The 22916-nt window shown below is 47.0% G+C and overlaps 1 protein-coding gene across 1 annotated transcript; it reads left to right on the top strand.

Annotated features, from left to right (window-relative positions):
* Positions 1 to 3927: 3927 nt before the first annotated feature.
* Positions 3928 to 19650, top strand: LOC143998126 (batroxicidin-like). Its single transcript, XM_077493869.1, has 3 exons — positions 3928 to 4113; positions 17876 to 17980; positions 19513 to 19650. Exons 1-3 carry the CDS (start codon positions 3928 to 3930, stop codon positions 19648 to 19650), a joined length of 429 nt encoding a protein of 142 aa, XP_077349995.1.
* The last annotated feature ends 3266 nt before the right edge of the window (positions 19651 to 22916 follow it).

Here is a 22916-nt window from a genome sequence, read left to right on the forward strand (position 1 = left end):
CAAAGGTAAAGCATAATGGACTACTATGCATCGCATAGTAGCTCATTATGTGTCACTTACCTGACACAGGAGCCAGCGAAGTCGCCGCTGATCCCTGTAGTCCGCCGCGTCCATCTTGCTGGTGGCGTCTCGCAGCTCCGACCAATGACAGCGGCGAAGCCGCGATGACGTCACTCCCGCGCATGCGCACGGGAGTCGACAAATTTGGCAAATCCATTCTTGGACTTGCCGCATTTAGTGCGCATGCGCGCCGCTGTCTACGGCGCATGCGCCGTAGACAGCGGTGCCCATTTTCGGGCAAATATCTCCTAAACCATATAGGTTTAGGAGATATTTCTTGGACCTACAGGTAAGCCTTAATCTAGGCTTACCTATAGGTCCAAGTTGTTTGGAAGGGTTTACTTCCCTTTTAAGCACACATTAAAACACAGAGTTCTCTGGGCAATGGTTCTCCTGCAGCCACAGGTCTGTGACAGTCCACAGCTGGCGCTCTCTAAGTCCTGGTTGATCTCAGAAACCCCAGTGGTTCCAACAGAATGAAAGGCCCACCAGTCCTCCTCCAGGGACCCCACAACATGTCCTGCTAGTGGAGCTGGACTAAACAGAGCCCTGAACCCAGCCTTTCCCCAAATTTATATCACAGGTGGATAGGTTGGATTCAAACAGCCATGGAACCGCAGCACACTGATTAACCCCCCAGCCTGGGCCAGCCAATAACTAAAACCAGCACACCTGTAAGCAACCTCCCTACGAGTGTACTGGTAAAACAGCAAACTGGTCTCTACAACATAAGTGTCGGATTTGTAGGGAAAAGCCCCTCATTTTTGATAGAAAAAAGCAAACAGACCTGATGGATGCAGAGGAAGAGAAGAAGGTTGTGTTACAGGGATTTACTGCAATCTTTGGGGTGTGATTATGTTTTGTGCACTGGTACACAGCCATGTTGGAACAAGAAGGGGTCACCCCCAAAGTTGGGAGCATTAAATTGTCCAAAATGTCTTGGTATGCTGATGCCTTAAGAGTTCCCTTCACTGGAACTAAGGGGCTAAGCCCAATCCCTGAAAAACAACCCCCACACTATAATCCCCCTCCACCAGATTATTTGGACCAGTGCACAAAGCAAGGTACATAAAGACATGGATGAGCGAGTTTGGGGTGGAGGAACTTGAGTGGCCTGCACAGACTCCTGACCTCAACCTGATAGAACACCATTGGGGTGAATTAGAGTGCAGACTACGAGCCAGACCTTCTCGTCTAACATCAGTGCCTGACTTCACAAATGCGCTTCTGGAAGAATGGTCAAACGTTTCCATAGACACACTCCTAAACATTGTGGACAGCCTTCCCAGAAGAGTTGAAGCTGTAATAGCTGCAAAGGGCGGGGCCAACTCAATATTGAACCCTATGGACTAAGACTGGGATGTCATTAAAGTTCATGTGGGTGTAAAGGCAGGCATCCCAATACCTTTGCTAATATAGTGTATACAGTGGTGTGAAAAAGTGTTTGCCCCCTTCCTCATTTCCTGTTCCTTTGCATGTTTGTCACACTTAAGTGTTTCGGAACATCAAACCAATTTAAACAATAGTCAAGGACAACACAAGTAAACACAAAATGCAATTTGTAAATGAAGGTGTTTATTATTAAAGGTCAAAAAAAATCCAAACCATCATGGCCCTGTGTGAAAAAGTGATTGCCCCCCTTGTTAAAACATACTATAACTGTGGTTGTCCACACCTGAGTTCAATTTCTCTAGCCACACCCAGGCCTGATTATTGCCACACCTGTTCACAATCAAGGCATCACTTAAATAGGAGCTGCTTGACACAGTAAGGTCCACCAGAAGATCCTTAAAAGCTACACATCATGCCGAGACCCAAAGAAATTCAGGAACAATTGAGAAAGAAAGTAATTGAGATCTATCAGTCTGGAAAGGGTTATAAAGCCATTTCCAAAGCTTTGGGAATCCAGCGAACCACAGTGAGAGCCATTATCCACAAATGGCGAAGACATGGAACAGTGGTGAACCTTCCCAGGAGTGGCCGGCCGCCCAAAATTACCCCAAGAGCGCAGCGACGACTCATCCAAGAGGTCACAAAAGACCCCACAACAACGTCCAAGGAACTGCAGGCCTCACTTGCCTCAGTTAAGGTCAGCGTTCATGCCTCCACCATCAGGAAAAGACTGGGCAAAAATGGCCTGCATGGCAGAGTTCCAAGGAGAAAACCACTGCTGAGCAAAAAGAACATCAAAGCTCGTCTCAATTTCTCCACAACACATCTTGATGATCCCCAAGACTTTTGGGACAACATTCTGTGGACCGATGAGACAAAAGTGGAACTCTTTGGAAGGTGTGTGTCCAAGTATATCTGGCGTAGAAGGAACACTGCATTTCATAAAAAGAACATTATACCAACAGTAAAATATGGTGGTGGTAGTGTGATGGTCTGGGGCTGTTTTGCTACTTCAGGACCTGGAAGACTTGCCGTGATAAAAGGAACTATGAATTCTGCTGTCTACCAAGAGATCCTGAAGGAGAATGTCCGACCATCTGTTCGTGTACTCAAGCTGAAACGAACTTGGGTTCTGCAGCAGGACAATGATCCTAAACACACCAGCAAGTCCACCACCGAATGGCTGAAGAAAAACAAAATGAAGACTTTGGAGTGGCCTAGCCAAAGTCCTGACCTGAATCCTATTGAGATGTTGTGGTATGACCTTAAAAAGGCTGTTCATGCTCGAAAACCCTCTAATGTAACTGAATTAGGACAATTCTGCAAAGATGAGTGGGGCAAAATTCCTCCAGGACGCTGTAAAAGCCTCATTGCACGTTATCGCAAACGCTTGGTTGCAGTTGTTGCTGCTAAGGGTGGCCCAACCAGTTATTAGGTTTAGGGGGCAATCACTTTTTCACACAGGGCCATGATGGTTTGGATTTTTTTTCACCTTTAATAATAAACACCTTCATTTACAAATTGCATTTTGTGTTTACTTGTGTTGTCCTTGACTATTGTTTAAATTGGTTTGATGTTCCGAAACACTTAAGTGTGACAAACATGCAAAGGAACAGGAAATGAGGAAGGGGGCAAACACTTTTTCACACCACTGTATATTACTTTGTTTTCTTCAGTAATTTTATTTATACTTTTTAACTTCAGGAACAATATTTTATTGAATGGTAGAAAAATTTGCATTCATTTTTTATGTAAAAGTAGCGTCATGTCACAACTGAGTATAAATTGTAGCAATATGGTTACATTTAATGAAGGAACAACATTTAGCAACATATTGCTACACTTAGAGGTGCCTCTCTTCTCTTTTATACTCTGTAGTTCCTTCTGTATTTTGCTTCTAATCCCCTTGTGGAGGCTTCCATTTGTGGATGGACATTTTATGGTCACATTGCTATAATCTTTTTATATGGATTATAAACTGAAGGTTCTATGAATAAAATGGTTGTGGAACGAATCATTTGAGTTTCCATTATTTCTTATGGGGATATTCGCTTTGATATACAAGTGCTTTGGATTACAAGCTTGTTTCTGGAACAAATTATGCTTGCAATCTAAGGTTTTACTGTGTTATTACTTTGTTACCTTCAGTAATGACTAAACTATTACAGGGAGGAGAACTGAATGGGTTAATCCTTCTATAAAACACTTCCAAATTTTCATCTGGTAAAGGGATTCCTTCTGCCAGTCCTGGACACGTTCCCGGTACAATACTGAAGTAGGGTTGTGGCTTCTGATTACGAAATTTGGATTATTAGGAAAAACCAAAACTGCAATCGGTGAGATTTCATCATTGTGATTTCTCCTTTATACTTAGAAATTGATGATTCCTTTCCAAGAAGGGCCAGTGAATGGTATAAATGGGCGAGGAGTCCCGGATTTTACCAGTAGTCCTACTAGACGAGCCACTTGTCCAACATGGGGCTCTCTGCAACTCTTTGGTTCCTGATGGGGGTGGCCGCCAGCAGTATGGCCTTACCGTTATTAAAATGGAGTGAGGATGATGTCGCTATCATGGCGCTGTATAGCGCCGATTACTACAACAAGGTCTCCGGAGAAGACGTCCTCTATGGGCTCCTGGAGAACAGCACGGAATACATCACTGTGAGTGGACGGGTTTTTATTGTGCTTTTATACCCTAATTAGATTGGAGGACTTATAGATATAATAGGTCATGGCGATGGGTTACGACCATGGGTGATCAACCTGTGGCCCTCTACTACAAGTCCCATCATGCCTCTGCCTTTGGGAGTCATGCTTGTAACTTGTTCAGCCTTACAATGCATTATGGGATTTGTTCTGCAACAGCTGGAGGAACCCAAGTTGAGAACCCAATATTGCATTGTTGCCAGACCACTTTTGCACACTACTTTCCACATGTCGGTCATCAAGACTAGGGATGAGCTTGGTGTTCGTGTCGAACGTATGTTTGATTCGAACACCGGCTGTTCGCACGTTCGGCGAATACCGAACGTTATGGGCCGTTCGCGCCAAATTTGTGTGGCGCTCATGGCCCACAATGCACTGCGCCATCGCAGTGCATTGCTGGCTCATGATTGGCCAAGCATGCACTGTGACCTCTTATGCTTGGCCAATTATAGCTCAGGGGGTTTAGTACCCACCCCACACTATATAAGGCCGCCAGCGTGGCGGCCTTGTGTAGTGTGTTCCAGCGTGCAGGGAAAGAGCAAGATAGGCAGGGACAGTGTGTTCTTTTCTAAAGGCATCTGCAGGAGTTAGTGGGTGGTGTGTGCCTCCAGCACAGTATACACCTGTATCTACCCTTTATTGCTGTTCTTCTCTAATACAGGCATCTGCAGGAGTTAGTGGGTGTTGTGTGCCCTCAGCACAGTATACACCTGTATCTACCCTTTATTGCTGTTGTTCTCTAATACAGGCATCTGCAGGAGTTAGTGGGTGTTGCGTGCCTCCAGCACAGTATACACCTGTAGCTACCCTTTTGTGCTGGTGTTCTCTAATACAGGCATCTGCAGGAGTTAGTGGGTTTTGTGTGCCTCCAGCACAGTATACACCTATATCTACCCTTTATTGCTGGTGTTCTCTAATACAGGCATCTGCAGGAGTTAGTGGGTGTTGTGTGCCTCCAGCACAGTATACACCTGTATCTACCCTTTTTTGCTGGTGTTCTCTAATAGAGGCATCTGTAGGAGTTAGTGGGTGTTGTGTGCCTCCAGCACAGTACAGTATAGACCTGTATCTACCATTTTTTGCTGGTGTTCTCTAATAGAGGCATCTGCAGGAGTTAGTGGGTGTTGTGTGCCTCCAGCACAGCACAGTGTAGACCTGTATCTACCATTTTTTACTGGTGTTCTCTAATAGAGGCATCTGCAGGAGTTAGTGGGTTTTGTGTGCCTCCAGCACAATATACACCTGTATCTACGATTTATTGCTGTTCTCTAATAGAGGCATCTGCAGGGCTTAGTGGGTGTTGTGTGACTCAATTACAGTATACCCCTTTATCTCTGGTGTTCTATAATAAAGGCATCTGCAGGAGTTAGTGGGTGTTGTGTGCCTCCAGCACAGCACAGTATACACCTGTATCTATCCTTTTTTGCTGGTGTTCTCTAATACAGGCATCTGCAGGAATTTGTGGGTGCTGTGTGCCTCCAGCACAGCACAGTATACACCTGTAGCTACCATTTTTTGCTGGTGTTTTCTAATACAGGCATCTACAGGAGTTAGTGGGTGTTGTGTGCCTCCAGCACAGTATACACCTGTATCTACTTTTTTTTGCTGGTGTTCTCTAATACAGGCATCTGCAGGAGTTAGTGGGTGTTGTGTGCCTCCAGCACAGCAAAGTATAGACCTGTATCTACCCTTTTTTGCTGGTGTTCTCTAATACAGCATCTGCAGGAGCTAGTGGGTGTTGTGTGCCTCCAGCACAGCACAGTATACACCTGTATCTACCCTTTATTGCTGGTGTTCTCTAATACAGGCATCTCCAGGAGTTAAAGTGGGTGTTGCGTGCCCCCAGCACAGCATACACCTGTAGCTACCCTTTTTTGCTGGTGTTCTCTAGTACAGGCATCTGCAGGAGTCAGTGGGTGTTGTGTGCCTCCAGCACAGTATACAGCTGTATCTACCCTTTTTTGCTGGTGTTCTCTAATACAGGCATCTGCAGGAGTTAGTGGGTGTTGTGTGCCTCCAGCACAGCACGGTATACACCTGTATCTACCATTTTTTGCTGGTGTTCTCTAATACAGGCATCTGCAGGAGTTAGTGAGTGTTGTGTGCCTCCAGCACAGCACAGTATACACCTGTATCTACCCTTTTTTGCTGGTGTTCTCTAATACAGGCATCTGCAGCCTTTACAGTGGGTGTTGTGTGCCTCCAGCACAATATACACTACCCAATTGCTGGTTTTCCCATCTCCCTGCAGGCCATTACTATGTTTGGAAGGCCAACAAGGAGGGCAAGCAGGCTCTGTGTCTAGAGACAACAGTGCTGGTCGTGGACGTGATGCATCATCATCAGCACGTGGCTGATTTCTCGGCAGATGGACATGTTGAGCCACATCATGCCGAAGAATTGGTAGAGTGGATACTAGCAAAGCAGCTGCCAATGTGTCCTCTTCCCTCATCTCAATGTCATCAGTCACTCTTTCCCTAGACCCACCATGTCCTCCTGAGGAGTCCCCCGAACTGTTTGAGCACAGTGTTGGGTACATGCTCCAGGAGGATGCCCAGCGTTTTGAAGGCTCTGATGATGATACCCAGCTAGAGGAAGGCAGTAGCGTGAGCGCAGAGAGAGGGGATGCTCAAGAACGACAGCAATCTGGCAGTCATGTTCCACCAGCTGCAGCATACTGCCAGGTTTGCTCCAGTGATGAAGAGGGAGGGGATGATGAGGTCACTGACTCCACGTGGGTGCCTGATAGGAGAGAGGAGGAGAAGGAGGAGGAGGCACATCTCCAACGAGGCAGGATGCCCTCCGGGGGCCAGCTTAGGGGCAGCACACCGACTGAATTACACCGCAAAGCTCCGCCTGTGCAGGGCGCTGCCTCTGTGCGTTATTCCAAAAGTTCTTTGGTATGGGCCTTTTTTGAGACCAGTGCATCATATTGCACCGCTGCTATTTGCAACATATGTCTCAAGCTTATCTCGCGTGGCCAAAACATCACCAGCTTGGGCACCATATGCTTGACCAGACATATGTTGACCTGCCATGCAGTTCGTTCGCAAGCGTACCTTAAAGACCCACACCAAAGAACAAAGCGGACCTCTCCTTGCTCCTCATCAGCTGGGATCTCCAACCCCACTAGACCTTCAGTCCTCTCTGAAACCTGCTCTGAGAGGAATGAAGGTGTAGAATTAGGTGTGTCACAGCCAAGTACTTGCGGGCACTCTGCTAGCAGTACACCCACGTCTGATTGTAGCAGGCAAATTTCCCTGCTCCAGCTGCTGGACCATCCAAAGAAGTTCACTCCCAGCCATCCACATGCCCAGCTGTTGAATGCTAGCTTGGCTAAATTGCTAGCACTTCAACTGCTGCCTTTTCAGTTGGTAGACTCGGACCCCTTCCGTGAGCTTGTGCAATGTGTGGTTCCTCAGTGGCAGGTCCCCAAACACCACTTTTTCTCAACAGAAGGCAGGCCAGGAAAGTCTGTGTGCATTTCCGCCGATCATTTAATGCCAGTGCTCGGCTGGCTGAGCTCCAAAAGGAGTTGAACCTGCCCAAGAACTGCCTTATATGTGACATGCCCACCAGGTGGAACTCAATGTTGGCCATGCTGTAGCGGCTGCACACGCAGCAGAGGGCCATCAATGAGTACCTGTGCGACTACAGCACAAGGACAGGGTCAGGGGAGCTCAGTTTTTTTTTCATGCACTGTCCTGTCACCATTTGAGGAGGCCACGAGGATGGTGAGCAGTGACAGTGCATGCATCAGTGACACTGTACCTCTTGTCCACCTGTTGGAGCACACACTGCATGGAATAATGAACAGGGCACTTGAGGCAGAACAGAGGCAGGAAGAGGAGGACTTCCTTGCCTCTCAACGCTCCCTTTATCCAAACAGTGTTCCTGCTGTCCCACCCATCACACAGGAAGAGGAGGAGGCTTGTGTCAGCATGAAGGTGGAGCCTGGCACTCAGCATCAGCAGTCTTTTAGGGAGGATTTAAAGTCCCAAGAAACTAGTGGACTTGTACGTGGCTGGGAGGAGGTGGCTGCGGATCATGTTGTCCTTAGTGACCCAGAGGACTCCGGACCGAATGCCTCAGCTAACCTACGCTGCATGGCCTCCCTAATCCTGCAAAGCCTGCGGAAGGATCCTCGTATTTTTTGGATCAAGGAGAGGGACCATTACTGGCTGGCCACTTTCCTTGATCCACGGTACAAGGGTAAGGTTGCGGACCTTATCTTGCCGTCGCAGAGGGAGCAAAGGATGAGACATCTCCGGGAGGCCTTTTAGAAAGGTCTGTGCAATGCATTCCCAGAGACTGGGAGGTTACAAACACCTGGTCTATGACATTTTGCTGAGGCATTGGTCAGAAGGAGCGGTGGAGAAGGTGGCCGTCTGACCGATGCATTCAGACAATTTTTTAGTCCGCAGCCCCAAGGTATGATCGGTTCCAGCAACCATCGCCAGTGTCTGATTTACATGGTGCAGGAATACCTAGGGGCAAGGTCAGACTTGGAAACCTTTCCCACCGAAAATCCTCCGGCTTACTGGGTCTTGAGGATGGATCACTGGCCAGAGCTTGCACAGTATGCAATTGAGCTACTGGCCTGTCTTGCATCCAGCATTCTTTCGGAACGCACATTCAGTGCTGCTGGTGGCTTTGTAACCGATCACAGGGTGCACCTGTCCACCGACTCTGTTGATCAACTGACCTTCATAAAGATGAATCAGTCTTGGATCACCACCAGCTACCAAGCACCTGAAGCTGATGTAACCGAATATTTTTTTTGGAAATGTCACATCCCTTCAAGACTGCCTATGCTGATGCTGAGTGACTATCCTATTATGCTGAGTGACTATCCTCTTCCTCCACAATTATCCTGCTGATATCTTGGAAGAACATTTTGGTTTTGGAAGAACATTTTTTTCAGCCCCTGTTTAACAGGGGTGTGTAATTAAAATTTTTGATGCAATGCTTTGCAGCAGGGCTCATTCCTGCACTCCAACTAGAGTATATGGGAGAAGTTGCAGTGTCGTGGCACCAGCACCAGTGCCTAAGGCCCAATTTTTCAAAACAATATTTTGTACTTTTTGCTCTAATAAATATCCCCATTATTTTTATTTTTTTTAAACCGAATGTTTCCGCAGTTTAAAATTGCAATAAGCGTATATTGATTGGTTTGCGCAAAAATTATAGCATCTACAAAATAGAGGATAGATTTAAAGCATTTTTATTATTATTTTAATTTTTTTACTAGTAATGGCGGCGATCTGCGATTTTTATCGTGACGGCGACATTATGGCAGACACATCGGACACTTTTGACACATTTTTGGGACCATTGGCATTTATACAGCGATCAGCGCTATAAAAATGCACTGCTTACTGTGTAAATGTCAGAGGCAGTGAAGGAGTTAACACTAGCGGGCTATCAGGGGGGTTAACTGTGTTCCCTAGTGTGTGTTTCTAACTGTAGGGGGAGGGGACGGACCTAGAGGAAATGACAGATCGTGGTTCCTAGCTATTAGGAACTCACGATCATGATCTATTGGGAACTCACGTCCCTGTTCTGCCTCTCGTGCCCCCGAGTATCGGCACCTCCGCAGTGCAGCGGGTGCAATCCCAATCCCGCGAGCCGATGTATAGCTACGACGGTGGCTGGTCAGCAATCGGTTAAAAAAAGCACTGGATGGTGACAGTGCGGGTTAATTACTGAAGGCAAATCCACTGCGTGCTACAAGTGCACTTGGAAGTGCAGTCGATGTAGAGCTGAGGGGAAGATCTGAACTTGGGGGAAGCTCTGCTGATTTCTACCATCCAATCATGTACAAGCAAAAATGCTGTTTTTTATTTTCCCTGCATGTCCCCCTCGGATCTACAGTAACGGCACTTCTAAGTGAACTTGCAGTGCGCAGTAGATTTACCTTTAGTAAATAAGCCCCGGTGCTGTTGTGAAAAAAAATGTGTGCTTTGTCCTTCCCGTGCATCCAACTCTCAGACATGTATGTAAGAATATGGATTTTTCTCTTCCCTTGTTCGATCGCTCCTCCGTATCCAGCAGCTAGTTGGGTTTAAACCAGGAAATGAAAAAGATTTGTTCCTGGAATGCACATTTAAGCTCCTACTGCTTTGATTGTGTATGAACTGAACCGGCAAATCACATGAACATCGGCACCGGCACATAGTTCTCAAAGGTGCCAGATAATGGACAGCAAACTTAGCGCTCCCTCATTGCAAACAATGGTGCACATTGATGTCATGCTAGCATTTCAATGCTTAAGGCTCGGTTCACACAGGGGCGACTTGTCCAGGCGACTTCGCCGCCTGACAAGTCGCGCCCCGTTCTGTACTACGGAACCGTTCTAATAGGAGCGACTTGAGTCGCTCCGACTTAGAAAAAAGGTTCCTGTACTACTTTTGCGGCGACTTCGGGCGACTTGCATTGACTTCTATACAGAAGTCGTTTTGCAAGTCGCCACTGAGGTCGCGGCAGGTCGCGGCGCTGCAAGTCGTGCCGCGTACTGTGTGAACCGAGCCTAAAGGGGTTGTAAAGGTTCGTTTTTTGTTTTTGTTTGTTTTTTCAAAATAACCAACATGTTATACTTCCCTCTTCTGTGTAAAGGTTTTGCACAGAGAGACCACGATCCTTCTTTTCTGGGGTCCCCCAGCCGCGCTCCTGGCCCCTCCTCTTCTCAAGTGCCCCCCACGGAGAGCCGCATTCTATGAGGGCACCCATGTGGGCATGCTTCCAGGTCCTGCTGCTGCGTCCATATTGACACAGACAGCAGGACTCAGCCCCCCCCCCCCCCTCAACCCCCCCGGCTTCAGTGTCACTGGATTTGATTGACAAAAGTGGGAGCGAATGCTCCTGTTGCTATCAATCTAGCCAATGAGGACCAGAGACCGTGGCTGGAGCTGCTGTGCTCATTCCCCGTCGCTGGAACGATCGGGTTCAGGTAAGTATAAGGGGGACTCTAGGGGGTTGGTGCACTCCAGAAGGTTTTTCAGCTTTATACATAGAATGCATAAAGGTGAAAATCCTTGAGGGTTTACAACCCTGTTAACACCGTGTTTATAAACATCGCTCAAGGACAGAGATACAAAGTAACATTGTTTATAAACATTGATCAGACGAGAGATAAAAAGAAACAAAGTAACATTGTATCTCTTTATCTCCCATCGGACCAATGTGTATAAACAAAGTAACATTGATTATAAACACTTATCAAATGGGAGCTACAGTAGAGAGATACAAAGGAATATTGTTTATAAGCATTGATCAGACAGGAGATAGAGAGATACAAATTAACATTGTTTATAAACATTGATCAGACGAGAGACAGAGAGATACAAAGTAACATTGTTTATTAACATTGATCAGACAGGAGATAGAGAGATACAAAGTAACATTGTTTATAAACATTGATCAGACAAGAGACAGAGAGATACAAAGTAACATTGTTTATAAACATTGATCAGACAGGTTTTAGATCACTTTTGTATCTACTTTGTTTCATTCATCTGGAGATCAAAGGAATGAGCCTCAATCTGTATATGATGTCAGTTTATAGCAACCTGACAGCTTGTTTAGATAGATAGATAGATAGATAGATAGATAGATAGATAGATAGATAGATAGATAGATAGATAGATAGATAGATAGAATTTGTTCTTGTTGAACTTCTTATTAACCCTTAGTTTATCCTCACCAGTCCTTAATAAATTCATTTCTTGATCATACATCACGGGACACAGGAGCTTCATTACATAGTGGGTTATATAGGCACCTCTGGTGATTGGACACTGGTTGACCCCAATTAAGGAGAATTCCTCCCCTATATAACCCCTCCCATCTGGGAGGCACCTCAGTTTTTTCGCCAGTGTCTATGGTGATGGTCACGTAAAACTTTAGCTCTATGAAGGTCCCTGCGAGGGCCTAAGGGCTACAATAAACCGGATCCATACCTCGGGCCGATATTTGACTCCCAAGATGGTATGGTACCCGGGCCTCGTCAGCCGAAGAAGCAAGGTTTTGCCTGTAAGTCCTCTCCATTGGAAGACTGGGCTCTGGGAAAACCAGACTTGGTGTACTGTTTATACAGAACGCACGAAAGTTTCTGGCAGAGCTTTCTACATGGCCCAGGTGGGAGGTTCTTCCGAGAAGGAACCCCAGATATACCTGAAGGTTGGCTAACAATACCCGCCGTGATGGGTGAAGGCTGGAATTTGTCTGGTTCAGCAATTCCTGCGGCGGGGACAGGTAAGGGAAGTTATCCTGTATATTTAATTATATGAATGGATTTCTTCATTGTGAGTAGTTGTATGTCTTACCTGGTTTCCACCACTAGAGGGAGTAAGAGCAGCCTGATGCATACTTACATGCCTTTTCAATACACATGCTCAGTGAAAGCCTGGTTCTCCAGCTAACTCACGTCTCCATTGCAGTCCCTGCCACAAATAAGGTAAACACTTCAGGGGTCCCACGCAGCTCCGTTTTTGGGTTCTCCTTCCCCCCCTGGATTCCGCGGTCCTCGTGCACGCACGCCGGGCGCGCTCCCGGCCTAATGGAGGAGGGGGTGGGGGGTGTGGTTGCGAGCCGTGCACGTCAGTATGCACGGCGCTGTACTGCGCAGGCGCCAGGCGGCAGTTTTAAAAGCCCAGAGCGTCAGGGGGCTGTAATTGGAGACACAGGAGCTGTGGGCAGTAAGCATCCGTGGGGATTGGATCCAGGCAAACCTAGACACCTACTCTGCATCAGGTTGTGCAATTTAAGCATATATATTATTGTGAGACTTTAAGCACAACAGTGATTGCACTTGTACTAGTACCTCTGCTTTGTAGCCTAGTACTATGTCTCCTCGTAAGAGGGTCTCAGGGGGAGGTAATAAGAGCACTGGTAAATCACCGCCTAGGTCCAGGGGTTCCAAAAGTGCCTGTAAATTACCATCCCCCCCTGCAAGACTGGAGCCAGCCTCTCAAGACGAGTCAGTGCCCCTGTCGGGTTTTGCAGCCTCTCTTAATGTCGCAGCCCCGGTTTATGTCACTGAGGACTCCCTTAGGGCTACATTGGAGGGTTTTGAAGGGAGAATCATGAATTTTATTTCTGCTTCCCTAAAAGATAGCAGGAAAAGGGGTAGATCCCCTCCCTCTGCTGATATTCCTCTCTCAGATGATTCTTCTGAAAATGAGGAGAGATCCCTATCTTTGGATAGGGATCATGAGCAGTCGGATGAGTCAGAGGAAGAGGAGATAGTCCCCTCCTCCCAGGCACTCAGGAAGCAGGTGCAGTATTACACTGAATTGGTGCGTACCACATTCAGAATGCCTGCTGCTGAAGTCGCTACGTCCTCTGTCTCTTCCCTGGGAGTCAGGAAAGCCCCACAGACTGCCTATTCCTTCCCAATTCATCCTTTAATGGATAAATTGATGTATGAGGATTGGGGACATCCCGATAAACTGTTTGCTCCTGCTAAAAGGTTTTCTATGCATTATCCTGTGGAGGAAAGTTTCACCAAGAAGTGGGGGGTCCCATCTGTCGATGCGGCTGTTTCTTGTGTGAATAAGAACCTAACTTGTCCTTTGGATAATGTGCAGGTATTCAAGGATCCAACTGATAAAAAGCTGGAAACCTTATTAAAAGCCTCCTTTTCCATGGCCGGCGCTGTGGTGCAACCTACAGTCGCAGCCGTGGGGTTGTGTCAGTTCCTCAAGGAACAGGTGAAACAGATGTTTGGGCTCCTTCCCAGCGAGGAAGTAGAAAATTATGCAGAATTGCCTCACATCTTATGTTTCATAATTGATGCGATTTTGGATTCTGTCCAACAAGCATCACGTTTGTCTCTCATGTTGGTTCACATGCGAAGGGCCCTATGGCTAAAGAATTGGGCTGCTGAGCTGTCATGCAAGAAGCATTTGACTGGGTTCCCATTTAAAGGGGAGCGTTTGTTTGGAGAAGAACTAGATAAGTTCGTCCAAAATATTTCAGGAGGTAAGTCTACTCTCCTTCCAGTCAAAAAGAGCAAGCGTCCTTCATTCAGGCGTGCTCTCTCTCCCGAAGCATCAAGCTCTAAACAGTGGCGACGGCCTTCTCAGTCCTCCTCTACTAGAAAGGCTCAAGGCCAAGCCCAGGGACAGAAAAAGACTTGGGGGCGAAAGCCTGCCAAGCAGAGCCCCAAAACCTCCTTGTGAAGGGGCGCCCCCGCTCGGCCGAGTGGGGGGAAGGCTCCTGCAGTTTGCAGGCGCCTGGCGGGAAGAGATCCAGGACAAGTGGGTGATCTCTTCAGTATCTCTGGGCTACAAGCTAGAGTTTCAGGAGATTCCACCTTCTCGTTTCCTAAGGTCAAGGATCCCCAGGGATCCAGTAAAGCAAAAACCGCTATTCCTGGCCTTAGATCAGTTACTATCCCAGGGGGTGATAGTAGAAGTGAGCCCGAAAGATCAGGGTTCAGGGTTTTACTCAAATCTCTTCACCGTTCCAAAACCAAGTGGAAGTGTCAGACCTATCTTGGATCTGAAAGACCTGAACCGGTTTTTACACATCCAGACCTTCCGAATGCAGTCAATCCGCACTGTGGTCTCCTCCCTGCAAGGAGGAGAATTCATGGCATCAATGGATATCAAGGATGCATATCTCCATGTGCCAATTTTTCCCGCACACCAAAAATTCCTAAGGTTCGCGGTAGAGCGGCGCCATTTTCAATTTGTGGCCTTGCCGTTCGGGCTTGCTACAGCCCCTCGTGTCTTCACAAAGATTCTAGACCCTCTCTTAGCAATCTTAAGAGCTCAGGGCATAGCCATCATGGCTTATCTAGACGACTTGCTTCTCATGGAGAAAACTGCAGCGTTCCTAAGTCGCAGCGTCACCAAAACGCTAGAACATCTAGAACGCCTAGGTTGGATTATAAACCTAGAAAAGTCGTCCCTACAACCGACTACCAGGTTGGAATACCTGGGTATGATCATCGACACCGCTCAGGGCAGGGTGTTTCTTCCAAGGCTAAAAGCCTTGGCCATTGGAGATCTGGTGCGCCTGATTCTGGGCAGAAGATCTTCCCCCATTCGGTTGTGCATGAGACTGTTAGGGAAAATGGTCGCCTCCTTCGAGGCCGTCCCATTCGCCCAGTTCCATTCAAGGCCTTTACAAGGATGCATCCTTGCGGCTTGGAACAGGAAGGCCCAATCTCTGGATCTTCCTATGCGTCTATCCCCCGGGACACGCAAGAGTCTTGTCTGGTGGTTACAAACCAGGAATTTGCTGAAGGGCAAAACCTTTCTTCCTCTCTCATGGAAGATTATCACAACAGATGCCAGCCTGACAGGCTGGGGAGCTGTATTGGAGGGAACGTGCTCGCAGGGGAAATGGTCTGCGACCGAGAATCTACTGCCCATAAATATCCTAGAGATCCGGGCAGTTTACATGGCACTCATAGAGTGGTCTTACAGACTGCGAGGTTTCCCAGTTCGGGTTCAGTCCGACAATGCCACCGCAGTGGCTTATATCAATCACCAGGGCGGTACCAGAAGTCTGGTGGCCCAAAAAGAGGTGAATCGCATACTTGTCTGGGCAGAAAAGCATGTTCCGTGTCTTTCTGCAGTCTTCATCCCAGGAGTGGAGAATTGGCAGGCGGATTTTCTCAGCCGCCAGCAGTTGTGCCCAGGAGAATGGGCTCTGCACCCCGACGTGTTTCAGAACATATGTCACAAGTGGGGTACTCCAGACGTAGATCTGTTTGCGTCCAGGTACAACAGGAAGCTGGACAAGTTTGTGTCAAGGACAAGAGATACACTTGCTCAGGGGTCAGATGCTCTGACAGTTCCCTGGGATCAGTACAAACTGATCTATGCCTTCCCCCCGAGCCCGCTGCTGTCGCGGTTCCTGGGAAGGGTCAAGAGGGAGACAAAGTCGGTCCTTTTGGTGGCCTCGGCTTGGCCCAGGCGACCATGGTACGTAGAGATCATGAAGTTGGCAGTAGGCAGGCCATGGACCCTCCCTCTCCGGCCAGATCTGCTCTCACAGGGTCCAATCTACCATCCTGCTTTACGCAGTCTGAATTTGACGGTTTGGCTGCTGAGACCCACATTCTGAGAGACCGTGGTCTTTCGGGGCCAGTCCTTTCCACTCTGGTCAATGCCAGAAAGCCGGCCTCCAGGCGTATCTATTACAAGATCTGGAGGACATATGTTTCCTGGTGTGAAATGGCATCCTAGAAAGTATGTCATTAACAGAATCTTGGCCTTTCTCCAGTCAGGCCTAGAAATGAATTTGGTCATAAGCACCATCAAAGTGCAGATTTCGGCCCTGTCGGTATTTTTTCAAAAGCCGCTTGCATCACATTCCCTAGTACGGGCTTTTATCCAGGGGGGCTATGCGGACAAAGCCGCCAGTTAAACCTCCGGTATGCCCATGGGATCTGAATTTGGTTCTCTCGGCCTTACAGGGGGCAACCATTTGAACCTTTACACCTGGCTTCTTTAGCTCTCTTGACTAAAAAGCTGGTCTTCTTAGTAGCCATATCTACGGCTAGAAGAGTATCAGAGTTGGCAGCTCTTTCCAGTAAGAAGCCGTATTTAATTATTCATAAGGACCGGGTGGTTATGCGTCCCAACAGGTCCTTTCTACCTAAGGTGGTTTCGGGTTTCCATTTGAATCAGGATGTAATCCTACCATCCTTTTTTCCGGACCCACAGTCCACAGAAGAAGAATCTTTGCACACTTTGGATATGGTTAGAGCAATCAGTATTTATCTTCAAGCAACGTCTCAGATAAGGAAAACTGATTGTTTATTTATTTTGCCGGAAGGCCCTAGACAGGGCCAGGCGGCGTCAAAATTCACTCTCTCAAGGTGGATCAGAGACAGGTTATTTCTCAGGCCTATAGTGTAAAGGGGAAGATTCCTCCTTTTCAGGTGAAGGCACACTCTACTAGGGCTGTTAGTGCTTCTTGGGCAGTGCATCACCAGGCCTCCCTGGCTCAGATCTGTAAGGCTGCGACTTGGTCATCAGTCCACACATTCACCAGATTCTATCAGGTGGATGTCAGAGGGCAAGAGGATATCGCCTTCGGGCGCAGTGTACTGCAGGCTGCAGTTTAGGTCCTCAGGTCCCTGGCGGTCTAGATTTATGATCTGTGTCTCCCTCCCCTCAATCTGAGCATTGCTATGGGACATCCCACTATGTAATGAAGCTCCTGTGTCCCGTGATGTATGATCAAGAAAATGGGATTTTTATATACAGCTTACCTGTAAAATCCTTTTCTTGAGAGTACATCACGGGACACAGGGCTCCCGCCCCTCTTGGGTTTTACGTGGTTTCTTATTGCTTTGCTACAAAACTGAGGTGTCTCCCATATGGGAGGGGTTATATAGGGGAGGAATTCTCCTTAATTGGGGTCAACCAGTGTCCAATCACCAGAGGTGCCTATATAACCCACTATGTAATGAAGCTCCTGTGTCCCGTGATGTACTCTCAAGAAAAGGATTTTACAGGTAAGCTGTATATAAAAATCCCATTTTTTTTTTTTATTGTTGCATTTTTTTCAACATAATATTACCAAAATAAAGCCTTTGTAAGAATTGGGTAGAGTAGAGTTATTGCTCAATAAACTGGCTTGTAGCAAAAGTGAAATATTTTCTCTCCACACTAAACTGAAAATCTCTTTATTTTCTAGTGAATTTTCTACACGGGAAAAAAAAAACTTTTCATCCACTTTAATTCTTAATTTTCAGGTTGAGAAATCTCGCTTTCATCAACTTTCCTTCCCGATACAAGAAACCGTGTGCCAGAAGAGTGACAACGCGCCGACCGATGACTGCGCATTCAAGGAGGGCGGAGTAAGTGACCGGATCTCTTTTCAAAAGGTTGAACTCAGTATTAGGTTTGGGGTGCTACGGATGAAAGCAGATCTCCAGGCAGATATAAAAGACGCACATGAATGTTGCTCTGTAAAGAATAACGCATCATTCAGTGTATTTTTTCTTTTTTTAAGTACAAGAAATGTAAGCGCATGAATTTGACTTGGTGGCAGCCTCTGCAGCAGACACGCAGTGGTGCCATTATTTTATATTTGCCGCTAATCCTGCATTCTAGTGCACGCCAACATGCACGATATAAAAAACAAAAAGATAATCAGCGCAAACACAATAAAAGAACGTGAGAAATGCAAGCTGAACACTATAGGCAATCACATATACCTAAGGGATAATCAATAAAAACAAAGGTAAGTGGAGCACATAAAGAAAAAAAAAAAAATGAAAGAAAGAAAAAAAGGGGGAAAAAGTCCAATCCAGATGGAAAGCTCCAATCACCGGACAGAAGGATATAAACTCTGGGTACTGGAGTTTCATAGGTGTCAGCAATTTTAAACTCTTTGCACCAGTGGTACGCATATATGCAGAGTTACGGGGGGGGGGGTATGGGGGGTATGCCTTAATTGGAGAAGCCGAATATATGCGTACCATAGTTTCATAGTTAGTAAGGTTGAATAAAGACACCAGTCCATCCAGTTCAACCTGAGTGAGTGTCTACAATTGTCCCTATCCCTGTACATTGCACACTCACATCGGCCCCTACCCTCAAGGAGCCCACAATCCAAGGTCCCCATTCATATACTAGGGCCAATTTTGGACAGAAGCCAATTAGCCTACCTGCATGTCTTTGGAGGGTGGGAGGAAACCGGAGTACCCGGAGGAAACCCACGCAGGCACAGGGGGACCATGCAAAACTCCAGGCAGGTAGTGTCGTGGTTGGGATTCGAACCAGTGACCCTTTTTACTGCTAGGTGAGAGTGCTAACCACTACACCACTGTACCAGGATGTAGAAAGAGCTGTGCGGAAAGCGCACACCTTGCATGCTCCCAGCACAGTTACCTGCGGCTAACAGAAAGCTCCCGATGTCTACTCACGATCAGGAGCTTTCTGATCATGTGACCACTTGCGACAGCCAATCACGACGCTCACGTCCCAGCATCAGGAACCTCTTAAAGGGCTGGGAAGCGCCAGCATTGAGGGGTTAAGGCTTCACATGTTGGGTATCTATTTACTCTATACATCTATTATATTTTTAACAAGAATTGGGTAATGTGTTGTATTTATGTACCCTAAAATTACCTTTGCTGTGTATTTAAAATGGTAACTACCACCATTTTATTCTCCTGGGTCTTTGCTTTCAGAAAATGCATACTAGTTGGGGCGGTTTAGCTAATCTTCAGGCCTAAAAATGATTATTTTATGGTTGGGTTTTCTCAAACTAGTCATGCAAAAATCTAATTTCTTCTCAATCCCTCTGAATAATGATATTTTGTATATTGGGACTCCTAGCAGTTCATATTCCCAGCTGGTAACATGTCATTCTGTGTTGTTCCAGGTTGTGAAGTCGTGTACATCATACTTCGAGGAAGACGACCGGGACATCGTTGTGGTGACCTGCCAGAGCCAAGACGGCCATCAAGAAGTACGTGAGATCCGTCTTCTTATGTGTGATAATAGCTGTCTCCATTGCTGAAAGCCCAACTGAGCGTTTGGGTTGAATCAACTAAATACATTCCAGGTTCATCACAACCAGGGGCGTACCTACAGGGGTCACAGGGGTCGTCATTGCAACCCGGCCCCTGCTCCTGAATAGATGGACAGTGGGGGGCATGTAGAGGAACTGATCCCTCAATGCAGGTGCTGAATGCCCGCTTCTCCTCCTCTCCCTTCCACAGATATTCAGTGACTGAAGGAGGGAAATGGAGGGCATCAGTTCCTCTACATGTCACCCCTTCCACCTCCCAATCCCTGTCCTGCTATCCTGGGCCCCTGTGTGGTTTAACCCCCCCCCCCTCGCACGGGATGTGTCAGGATGGAGAGTGGGGAAGGGGCTGGTAAATGTGTAATTTACTGGCCCATTCCTTGTCTTAATGAATAGAGTCAGTTTAATTGCTATCTTTTTTTTTTTCTTTATTCAATTATAGCTGGAGCATAGTAAACTGTGTTTACTATGCCTCAGTTTATGAGTCAATGAGAAGCTCTGTACAGAGTTCTTCCTGTTAATTCATTCTCTACAGCTGAGGCTGCAGAGAAAGAGACTGATATAGGTGTCCTCAGTCTCTTTCTCTGTCTCGAAAGTGATACATAAGGGGTCTGTTTAGTCCCATAATATTTCCACAAAGCCCACCAACAGGGGTCTTAAAAAATATGTAAAAAATAATGAAAAATAAAATTTTAAAAAATAAATAAAAATGAAATGGTAAAAAAAAAACAAAAAAAAAACACTGACACCAGTGGTGGAACTACCAGGGTTCGCAATTGCGACTGCGCTCTGGTGTTCTGCCACCGTGGGGGGACCCCAAGACGGCAGGAAGGTGGCCACTGTGGGACTGTAATAAAGGGTCCCTTGATGGGACCAATCAGGCATTTGTGCGGCTCTGCACTCCTGCACTCCCTGTCTGCTCTGACTCGAGGCCCCCCAGTAGAGGTGTAAGAGAGGCAATCCGCTACATATCAGACTCTACCGTAAGGTACGTGACAGGGTCCCATGATGGGAGTAAAGGGCCCCGGGATCAGTAGGAAGGGCTCTGGTCGGGCCCTTCACTTCTTGCAGCAGGGCCCTGAAGGTTCTAGTTACACCTGTGAGGAGTAGTGACAGCGACATAACTACTTCTGTCAGCCCAGCACTGGAGGTGTCAAGGAGAGGAGGAGCGAGCCGGGAGGAGGTGCGGGCTGTGCTCTCTCTCCCCCCTCCTGCTCACAAGCTTGCTCATAACGAGGGATGGGGGAATGCAATTTGGCATCTTTTCCCCAGGCAATGGATGATCTTGCCCTGGCACTGCACCTGATGACACTGCTGTAAACAGACACTGTGCTGGCACAGAATCACCTAGTGGCAGACTGGCTAACTGCAGCTAACTACAGGGTGGTCCTCAATAATGTCAAGAACACCCCTTCCCGGCACCAGTACACTGTGAATGAACTGCACCGTGGTGATGCTTCCCCAAGGGGCGGGCCGTGACACCTTACACTCACAGTATTTCCTTAGTTCTTCCTCCCGGCCTGAGTGATGCTGAGCACAATTCCACCTAGAAGATTGAGGGCATCTAGTGGCGAAGCCGAGGTACTGCAGTGGAGAGCTACGGATAGAATGGGATTACTGTAGTCTGAGGCCACGTACACACGGGCAGATTGTCTGCCCAACTAAGTTCGTCAGACAATCCGACAGACAGTCCGTCCAACATTTGAATGAACGGACTTGACCACACACGATGAACAGACAGTCCGCTGAAAGCGTGCGCGATGACGTGTACAGCACGTACGGCGGGACTAGAAAAACGACGTCCAATACACTGCAATGCAACCTTCAGCCGTGTAAATCCTTTCTGAGCATGCGCCATACTTAGTCCGTCCAACTTGCCTACACACGAGCGGACTGTCCGCTGAAACCAAGTTTGGACGGACAAAATTACGGAAATTCCGAAAGACTTAGTCCGCCAGACTGTCCGCTGAAAAAGTCCGCTGAAGCCCACACACGAGCGGATTGTCCGCTGAAACGCGGTTCAGCGGACTAAGTTGGGCAGACAATCCGCCCGTGTGTACGCGGCCTGAGACTTTTTTTTTTTTTAACACGGTCTAAAGGGATTATTTTAGAAAAGTTGGTCCGTATCTTAAAATTTTAAACTAACCCTAAATATTTGAATTAACTCCTAATTAAACCTTCATTTTATTTTTCAGCACTCAAGAAGAGTAAGAAGATCACAAAAAGGTCAAGGTGGTGGCAGTCGTTGTTGCATCAGATCTGGTGGGGTCAGAAGATTTGGTGGGGTCAGAAGATTTGGTGGGGTCAGAAGATTTGGTGGGGTCAGAAGATTTGGTGGGGTCAGAAGATTTGGTGGGGCCATCAAAATTGGTGAGGCCTTCGAACTTGGTGGGGCCATCAGAGTTGATAGGGGCAAGTGACATGGAGGGGGCATCAGACAAGGTGGAAGAGGAGGCCATAGATCTGGAGCTGGATCTGGAGATGGCTCTTCCAGCGCTGAGGCCGGGGATGCCTAAAGTGTTTGCTATGATTGGAAGCTTTTTGTGCATTGTGTGTTAAAAAGATTGCTTTATTAAAATTCTCACTTTTCTCCAATCTGTTCATTTAGAATTATTCAGGTAAAGTACCGCCAACAGATCTGGCAATGGGGGAAGGGGTGGGAAGGTGACAATGACCCCAGGGGCCCAGACTCTGAAAGGGGCCCCACCTGGAACTCACTAGCATTGCAATGGGGAGCGGTTGGCCAAAGCAGTAGAGAAGCTGAATTCCCACTGAGCCTAATCAATAAAGTGAAGCTGCGTTCACTTTGAATACCCAATCATGAACACCGGAAATGAAAAAAAAAACAGGATTGTAACTTGCACGCACGTGATTGGATAATTGAAGTAAACGCGGTTCCAATTTGTTTTCTATTAGACATGTGTACTTTGTTTCCATCGGAAATCGAAATTCAGACAAAATCTTTGTCATTGGGAGATTCAGATGTATCCAAATTTCTGAATTACAATACATGGTTAGTCTGGTTGGAAAAAGACATCAGTCCAATCAATAAAAGGGAAAAAAATATCATATAATCCTAAATACACAATCCTATACCCACAGGTGATCCAGAGGAAGGAAAAAAAAAACAAAAAAAACACCAAAGCATGATCCATATTGCTACAGGAGGGAAACAACTCCTTCCCGATCCCCCGAGAGGCAATCGGATTTTCCCCGGATCAACTTTACCTATAAATGTCAGTACTCAGTTATATTCT

The sequence above is a fragment of the Lithobates pipiens genome, unplaced genomic scaffold (assembly GCF_037356315.1).
Source record: "Lithobates pipiens isolate NorthernLeopardFrog02 unplaced genomic scaffold, aLitPip1_a1.2 Scaffold_19, whole genome shotgun sequence".
NCBI classification, from domain to species: domain Eukaryota; kingdom Metazoa; phylum Chordata; class Amphibia; order Anura; family Ranidae; genus Lithobates; species Lithobates pipiens.